This window comes from Anopheles marshallii, chromosome 2, assembly GCF_943734725.1.
Source record: "Anopheles marshallii chromosome 2, idAnoMarsDA_429_01, whole genome shotgun sequence".
In the NCBI taxonomy this organism is placed as follows: domain Eukaryota; kingdom Metazoa; phylum Arthropoda; class Insecta; order Diptera; family Culicidae; genus Anopheles; species Anopheles marshallii.
In genome coordinates this window covers 5,982,890-5,992,568 of record NC_071326.1, presented here as the reverse complement: position 1 = coordinate 5,992,568, position 9,679 = coordinate 5,982,890, and the positions used below count along the sequence as shown (strand labels likewise).

The following is a 9,679-nucleotide window of genomic DNA, read 5'->3' as shown; positions in this document are numbered from 1 at the left end:
TACATTCATGCTATTGTTCCTTTATAACTAAACACGGTTCAATACCATTGAAATGTTCCTCTTTTTTATTTATTTCTCTTCGTTCGCTTTTACTTTGCATAACATTGACAACCCAGAATTGGTGATTCCTCTACATTATTTATTTGTCCGATTCGAAAAATATTAGTTCCTAGCAATTGAATCGATACAATTCTTTTAAAATTTAATCAATTATATATCTTTCGTTCCTATCCGTACATTTCTCCATATTCAACGTGTATTTCCCGATTAACTTTCAAATGCAAAATAAATATTTATTCCCCTTTGGCAGCGTCGTCACATTCATAGGCCAATTTGAATGGGATCGCTAAATGGGGTTCGTTTGTTTTGCTTTTCTCTCGATTAAAATGTCAACATTTTCTTAAAATCTACCAGTATTTGTAAGTAATACTTTCCCTACACTCTGTTACACACTTTCACATTCCGTCAACTATAACATTCGATATTTCTGCGTTTACGTTCATGTTTGGTGGGTTGAATTATAATTCGTCACGTGATTTTTGTGTCTATTCCAAAAGCTCGTCCCTGTTACAATTGCATCGATTTTCATTTGTGTTTTTGTTACTCTTTTCTTACTGAACTAATCCGAGGGTTATGGTAAAATTACACCACAAAAATAACAAAACTTGTACTCACTGTAGCAAACTAGCATCGCTCACTAAAAGTGGGCTCATTCTTTCAGCGAGCGATGGTAAACTGATCAATAACTATTGATCACATTTCTTGCGATACATTCTTGACTTGGATTGGTCCTGTATGAAGACGGAAAATGGTGCAGCTACTTACCCTAAACTAATCAACAGAATAAAAACAAGGACCACTTACCACTTAATCAGGTGCTTCATTGGTACATAACGTTTTCCACTCTTATCACGAGCTCGCTTCTATAGTAAATTGGACCGAAAATTCTTCGACTTAATCAGTATCGATTTGCCACTATTAATCACAGATAATTCAAAGTCTGGCCGCACGAACCGGGAGCCCGCATGGCCATCGCTACGTTCCCGTGCACCATCATCGTGCATCTCGTTCAGCACCGTTTGGTCCAGAGGTGAGCGACTCGTCGCCTTGTCTGGATGCGACGTGCTCGACACATCCACCACCGACAACGGGGCGGTCGGCTTCACTAGGCTAATTTTGAAGCGGTTTTTCTTGCGACAGAAATCGAAACTGCACTCCACCATATCGCGGCTGCTCTTGGTCAGCTCGCGCTGCATGGTGGTGGTGTTTTGGTCCGCCATCTGCATACCGCCCTTGTTGCGCACCCGCGTAAAGGCGGCCCGGAACTGCGTGTTCATGCCGACGTAGATGATCGGGTTGTAGCAGATGCTCGATTTGGCGATGAGTGCTGGCAACACTGCCAGTCCGGGGCCGATCAGTTCCGGCGGTCCGAACTGTTCGATCAGTGCAAAAATGGCGTACGGTGTCCACGCGACCATGAACGCGACGATCATCACCGCCACCATGGAGGTGACACGTTGCTCGGCCCGATTTATTCGTCCCACGCGTGCGGAATTCTGTAAATTTGCAGTGAAATTAATAAAATTTGAAATATGGTTAGCGTGTAACTTTTACACGTCGGATACATTTTATAGGTAAACATGCCACTCGCCTTTCGCATATTGACGATGATGTTGGTGTAACTGTACACAATTACGATCAGCGGAACGACTAGTCCAAAAATGAACAGAAAAATTATGTACGTTGTGGCGTTTCTTGTTTGGGATTCCCAATTTACCGAACAGCTGATGTTGGTTGCATTCATGAAAAACAAAGCAAAACAGAAATATATTACATAGAGATTGCCTGGAAAGATGTTTGTTGTTCAAACGTGCCTACGAACGCTGGAATAGATCAATGTTTGCGTATAGTTGCCTTGCAATCAATTGTGCATCAATATTTTAATATTTTGTGTAAACAAAAGGTTGGTGTAGGTTTTTTTCTGTATTCATGAATGTATACTGAAAACATAAAAAAAACACTGTGCACATAATAAAATTATGCTTTTATTTCACATACTAGTTAAAACATCGCTTAGAACACTTGCAATAACATCATTGTACTTGCAAATTGAGTGGGAAATGTAGTTCGCAAACAAGCAGCAAACAAAATAGAGTATTTTAACTAGCATGCAACATTTTTCGTTCAGCCGTTAAAGTTATTGCAATTTTTCTCACAAATACCGCGCTGGAGGCGCCCGGTACTTCATTAAAACGAGCAGCATGAATGTGTTTTTTTCTCTGGTGATTGTACATCAGACGATAGGTACGCATAGTTCGCATAGCAGCAGTAATCTACTCCGATCATCACGACGGACAACAAAGCATCTCATTGGCGTTTGTAACTACGATGTATCTAATACGAAACGAAGGTAGGAAATCCAATTCCATTCAATATCCTTGGCTAAATATACTCGGCTTCTCAGCATGTGTACGTCGTTGGGGTTGGAATGGAACAATACTTCAGCGCCAACGTCCAACGTAATGCCATCAGATTCAATTTTTTAACATATGTAGAATGTGCATTCACCGAACTGAATGTGCTGTGATGAAATTTTCAACAGACAGCATCCGAAATGCATTCGAGGACTTGCTAACCTCCCTGGCTATTACATGTACGACTCAATCAATCAAGTTCCACCAGTCAAAAAGCATCATGTTCCGGGAGAAAATCCAATAGCATGAATCAGTCTGCACAGGTTCCTTTATGTTGATAAGATTCGATGATTAGCTAGATACTTTCCTATTGATTCTTATGTTTCGATTGGAGAAGACATTTTGCCTATGTGATTTCTATCGTCAGTCAATACTCCACTGAACTATTTTTAGCTTAAACCTCCTTCCTGCACTGAGCACAGTGTTCCTAGGTAGCATTTATCAGTAATTAGAAGAAGATGTATATAATTATCGCAAGAGAGTTATCTTTACAAACATGGCAATTACTACGACATCCTTAAAGATCTACTGGGAAATGTTACTATACGGCATTAGTATTCCCCAACCACTTACGTCTAGCGCCCTTAAAGTTCTACGTATAATTTAATTCAAAATACCCACGCCTTACCTGAGCAGACGGGCTTGTACATTACCCTAAATCGCTCCGGTCAACTTCACCGACTTCCCTAAATAACACCCTTGCTTCCTTTAGAAACTCGGCTTAAGCCTCATCTACGCATCACTGACCGAACCTACGGTTGACTTACCGGTTCTGCATACCGGTGCCATTTTCGTACCCACCTAATGTCAGCTGCCTCCTGGACGTACGCTCCCCAGCCGAACAGTGGCGGCGAGGTTAAGGCAAACGAGTAGCCCCAGATGAAGCATATTGCCAGGCCGGCTCCTTTGCGTGACAAATTCCGTGATGAGAATGGGCGGCTGATGAGACAGTACCGTTCGTACGAGAGCACCGTAAGCGTCGTGATGGAGGTTATTCCTGGAACGGCAGGTGAGAAAAATATCAAAGAAAATGATTCCCCAGGCGAAGGAGAAACCGTTACCGGACGGAAAAGCTAAACGGGCGAACATGATACGCTTACACCGTTCCGAGTTACCTGCAATTACAATATTCTTCCACGGCGGGTTCTAAACAATTGACTTTGAAGTGGGAATGGCGAGTAGGATGGGCACAGAAATAACGAAAAACGGAACGTACATCAAACCGTCCCTAGCAATAGGAGAACGGGAAAAAAGCATTAACACCCCCTAGATTCACTACCATCTTTCTGCTGGCAATATTCATGACTTTCACTTACAAACTCACGGTTCGCGTCGTGGATTATTGTTCTGATTTTACGAACTACATCAATGAACGAATGATTTGCATACGGCCCAATTGTTTGAACCGTTTGTTCTGGAAGTATTACGGAATCAGTCATGCATAAAATCTGAAGTTCGTCTTGTAAATAAAATTTATGACTTATTATTTGCCTTATGGACATTAATTGAAGCAACTTTTAAGCAGGAAATTAATTTAAGCTACAATTTAGCTTTTCTGCAAAAATCAACGAGATTTATTTAGTTTTATGGGTGACCAAAAAATGAAATTATTATTGGTTCCTGCAAAATACTTTCCTTACTCATGAACGAAATTATTATTCCAATCGAAGAACTTATCGCCGTTTTTATATAATATGGTAGTTCTAAGCTCTTCATATTTTATGTTGTTACAATTAACGTTTACTAAAAACAATATTTTAATGCAGAAATATTCATGGCATTGCTGAGCTTATAAGTAAAAAAAGATTTTAAATGTACATAATCTTATAATACCACAGATTAGAATACCACAGTCAAATGGGCAGTCTTATTCAAGCTACAAAATCACACAGAAAGCCTTCAGATCTCGTTACGAATTTCCCATCCAATATCGAACGAAAGAGATTAAATAGATTCGTAAATTGCGTATTGATAGATTTATGCCTCTAGTTTACTATCGCATCACTGCCAATGTGAAGTTGACTTCGGTCAGCGAAACTAAGCATAGGACAACGTCTCTTCATTAAATAAAGGGACTCGGTCCCAGTGTCACAACATAACACAATTTCTCCATTACGAAATCGAGTAATGCTGCCGCTGGCTGTGCTAAGCAAATATCGTTTTCATCCTTCGTTAGCACACCCGCACATTTGGGTGAGAATGGGAAACTTTTGAAGAACTTTCTGCCCATCACATGGGCATGTAAAGACAGCTAGGTAGTAACATTAGGCGAGTGCGTGGTACCACAAAGAGATAACGAGTTCGACAAAAACCTCATTGGTAACCTCACGTTCTCGGCTAAATACTTGCAGTGGAACGTATTTCGTATCTTCCCTCTTAAAGTAAGGACGCCGATTGGGTCCGCAGACACGTCTTAAAGCCATGGAATTAGAAGGTTTCGTAACGCTTTCGAAACACTTGCTATATTGAACTGCAGATCAATCCCAAAGTTGGTTCAAGTTGGTTGGTTTCAATTATGGAAAAGTTCTTTCGTGCTTAATCGTTGAACGAAAAATAAAGTACTAGATGTTAGATGCTATCTATATTAATTATGAAAGATAAACAAAACAAAGGTTGAAATGGTTATCGGCGTATGATTCAAGCAAGGCCTTCTCACGTTGCTTACTTCGGGCATTTCCTTGCGGTACTTGGAGTAAATTAATAAGAAAAAAGTGATCTTTTTACGGTATCGAATCTCGCGCTCTTCTTTTTAACGATTTCTGATTTGATTATTGATTATTGGTGTGCAGCGCAAAGGTTAAAGGATGCCGTTAAAACAAGGGACAGCAAACCCCAAACATGAAACGAACGAAAAAATGTTTCCCTTTCGTGAAAAAAAGCGAGGAAACCAACGAAGATGAAACGGAACTGTTCAGTCTTTGCAAAGTAATCATACTCTATTGATTGGTAAAAGCGGTTCTGCTTTGTATTTTTTTTCCAAACCAGGAAACAACCCAATGAAACTGTACAAGAAAGGGAACAAACAGGAACCCATGGAAAACATGGAAAACAATGAAAAATGGTTTTAAAAGAATGGTTTAGATAACCTGAAATGCTATCAGCAACAAAGATGAAAGAAATAAACCACCACTCGACGTAAATAGTCGATTATCTTTAACGTTAAAGTTAGGGAAACCTTTGAGCATACCGTGATTCAAATAAATTTGTTGGTCGTTCATGAAACCTAGTGAAACCGGTCCGTTGTCTTGCATCGAGAACATAATTTCACTTTACGCTTTAAAGGACAGCGAACAATACATATTAAGCAATCATTTACCCAGCAAAGACATGAAAAACCCGTACGCCACGCACAGCGTCCGGCCAAAGATCCAGCGATGCGAGATGGCCGATGTAAGCGTCAGTGGGTTGCCGATGATCGACACGGAAAAGTCGGAGCAAACCAAATTGAATAATATGATGTTCATCGGTGTCCATAGCTGAAATGGAAGGAAAACATGACCGGGGTGCGTACGCACGTTAGCACTAATGGGGCAATTATTTCACTAAACAGCAAATCGAATCACACAAATTCATTCAGCCTGTCCGTATCTCGCGTCAAGTGCGTTCGCTAGCTTATTGATCGATGAAAGATTTCCATGCCGATGGGGAAAGTTTGCTATGCTGCGGGTAACCGAGGCGAATGGGATCGCATACGTATCGTGGCACATGTCACATCAACAGTGAATGGGGTTGACCCGTCAAACCTGGTGACAGAATTCATTTCATCCAGGAAATGGATTTATCCTGATGGGTCTTTTCTCCCTTTTGGACGTGTACTGCAAGCCACCATGGCATTTGTGTGCATGTTGCGGTGCCGTTAAACAACTTCGCAATTTTTATTTAGACATTCTTCGTACCGGAGAACAAACATTTAATGGCGAAATCCATCTACACTCACCTGCATATCCTTGGACATAAGTGCAATAACGAATAGGTTGAGAAAGAATCCAAAGAACCCGATACAGAACAGAGTGACGGCGGCCACATTGTAGGCCCATGGTGCCATCAGTTCCTCGTAGTCTACCGCACTGGATGCCACATCGTTAGGAGCCTCGTTCATCTTCGCTGCGGCACCATGTTTCGGACGGTTCGTTCGGGCAGGTTTGGTTCGGTTTTGGACGAAGGCTGCGAGCCAGACCAAACCACAGGACTAACCCGATCCTGTGACTGGACCCAATCAATGGATTCCTAGCAAGGATGTTTACGGCATCCGAAGCATTCGTGCGGTTTATTATTTTAGCAACAACATTCTATGCGTCCCAGTTCCAAGAATGCAATCAAATTGATGGTGTCTGATCGACTGTGCCAGGTGAAAGAGAAAGTACGGCGTGGACACGATAAACACTGCTAGCACCACGTTCCGGTCTTGTCAGCACATTCTGCACACTTCACCATTTGTCTGTATTGTCGTTAATTTCACTACGGTCTGTTGCACTCAGGCCCGTGTCTGCAATGGCATTCAACAGCTGATATGTGTCATCAATCGAGAAGAACGCATACTATCTTACGGATGTATCGTAGTATTTAGATGTTGAAGGCGAATCCTTATTTTTAATCGTCTAAGCCTTTAGTGTGTCTTAATATAAAAGTTCTAACTAGTGATTCTAACACTTGTTCTCGAAGCTACCATAAAATGTAGCATTAATTTTAAAACATACCAATAAATCATTGAAGAGAATTGTTTTTATCCGCAGTGTACAAATTTTGATTACGAATATAGAAAAAACGAATTCCTTTCTCTTTGGGTACTGCACTACTCTACCGGTAAACCGATCACTTTAATGGGTAGAGACAGTGATTTTAGGTAGGAATATTATTATAATTCTTATTTCGAAGTAATTCTCAAGCCGGTATGAATAAAACATGAGTTAAAATGATTTTTAAACTGAAAACCTTTCTTCAAATCAGGTAACTTGTCGAATACAATAATCGACTATAATCCTTCGACCACAATCTTTCGTAACGAATTCGGATTGAAATAAAGAACAGGATCAGTCGTTGATACTCTTCTGTACAAAGTATAATTTTGAAAAATATACTAACAAACATAATGAAACAATGATTGACGCATTGAGTATAGCAGAACGACTGTAAATAATGAAATGTTGTTCTATTTATTGCAAATAATGTAATTATAAAACTCACCAAAGTATAAAAGCAACTTTAGTGTTATGCACGAGTCCGAAGGATATGTTTAAAATTATGTTCACTTCTGTTTTACCTTCGATTATAAGATGGCATGAAAAGAGTAATAATTATCATCACCCTTTTTATTGTAAGCAATGAAACGTACTATCACTTCAATTAAGAAAATCTTGTATTATCTACACAAGCATTCAGTAATCAATCATTGTACCACACAATAGCACCATTTCCACTTGTATCACAAACTATTTTCAGATAAATTCAACTTTTAGCTAAACACATTCGTTGATTCATTTATTACACTTTTGTATCCAGTATTTTCCAATTTCCACAATAAAGCATTTGCACTTTTATCTAACTTCATCCACCGAACGCTAGAACATTGTTTCAATACCGAAGACGACACTCGTTATGTTAGTTATTGGCACATCGTCTTTAAGCTACGACTCAATATACGACTCGCCCGTTTGCTCGAAAGGCCACATCCGAAGGGTGCTGAATATCGGTATGTCCGTTCGGCACAGACTCCGGCCGACAACTGGTTGGATCAGATGGCCGACCGCTGATAAAATACCTTCCCGCGACACCTACACCATCCAGGATGCAAACCGGATGCTGGCCCAAGTAGAACGACACGACGGCGTAACGGTGACACTCACTGTTTACCGGCGCTGTTCCCATCGGATGAACATTTTCCCGAGAGTTTCCCGAAGATGCGCTCTCCTACTAAAACCGGCACACTGCAGACATTGTCTTGCAGCATGCCGGTGCTGGCGTCACGGTCACAGCGTCCACCCTCCCGCATTCGGAAAATGGACAAAACAAACATTTGAGATCCTTTACTCATCATTAAGCGGGCACTCAGCGGCAATCGGCATTACGGTTTACTTAGCTCCTTCATAAGCGGCTGTTGACAAAACCGAAAGTGGTTGTGAACTGGCATCGGTGAGGCGATTACCATGGCAACCGGTAACTCACTCCAGTGCTTTCTTGCGTGCTCCGTGTGGCTCGCTTTCTGGAGGATGTTATAAACTTCTCGTACAAATAAACATTACCAAATACCACGATGCTTAAACGTGTAAACGAAACATGTGGGACGTCGACCGAAATACATGGGGGTACAACTTTCATGATAACAATACGTACAAAAGCCGATGCTTTTCCAAGGTATTAGAATCATAAAATGTTCAACTATGTACGACATCTCCCAAAAATATATCACAGCAACAATTAGAGTTTATATAGCTGGGACGTGACTACGAGCACGTCAATTCATTACTTTCCACGCACATCGTCATCATCCTTCAACGATAAAGGCTTCATTTAACATCCTATAAATTCATCCCCACTCGGTGGCGGGAAACGCAACCGCCAGATATGCCGCAGTGCCATCGTTCTTGAGCCAAAAACCATTAACCCGTGGTTGACAATAACAGCAAATCAAAGGTATGTACGTCTCGCAAACGACACACGTACCAACCGAGCGCCAAATATCTGGCTGTCATAACATTGGTTGCGGATGATACCGCGGATGAATGCGTATTTTTAACACCTTCGATAGGGCATCTCGAATCGAGTGTGCGAAAAATCCTCCGGCATGCAGAAATCGTTACATTGGTTACAGATTGAACAACGGGTGTCACGGAATGTCGTAAATTGTGACGGCACGTCTTACGATGATTTGGCCACTGAAGGTGTGTTGAACATACACGATAACACCATTACATGTGTGACGGAAAAGGTGATGATAACTTCTCGATGGAAAAAAGGATACATCTTCCAAATGATGTTCGAGTGATGTGTGCAACAATTATTTGCCATCTTCAACTCGTTCCAATTAGATAATCAATTACTGCATGTAGTCGTTTTAATGGGACCTAGAGCGGACTTGGCTAGCCGATAGCAACGAGCATGTCGAAAAAAAAGCTGACCTTTCATAGCCCTGTATACATCTCCTGTAATTTTTGCTAAGTTTCTCAATCAAACTTTTCCCATTCGCTCCAACTCATTCACACTTTATC

General features: G+C 41.0%; 1 protein-coding gene across 1 annotated transcript; it reads right to left on the bottom strand.

Moving 5' to 3' along the window:
* Positions 1-923: 923 nt before the first annotated feature.
* LOC128707905 (vertebrate ancient opsin-like) lies at positions 924-6,573 on the bottom strand. The gene is made up of 5 exons (XM_053802862.1): positions 6,412-6,573; positions 5,791-5,950; positions 3,276-3,471; positions 1,652-1,784; positions 924-1,556 (listed from the first exon to the last, which is right to left on the bottom strand). The coding sequence occupies exons 1-5, from the start codon at positions 6,571-6,573 to the stop codon at positions 924-926; spliced, it is 1,284 nt and encodes a 427-aa protein (XP_053658837.1).
* Positions 6,574-9,679: the final 3,106 nt, after the last annotated feature.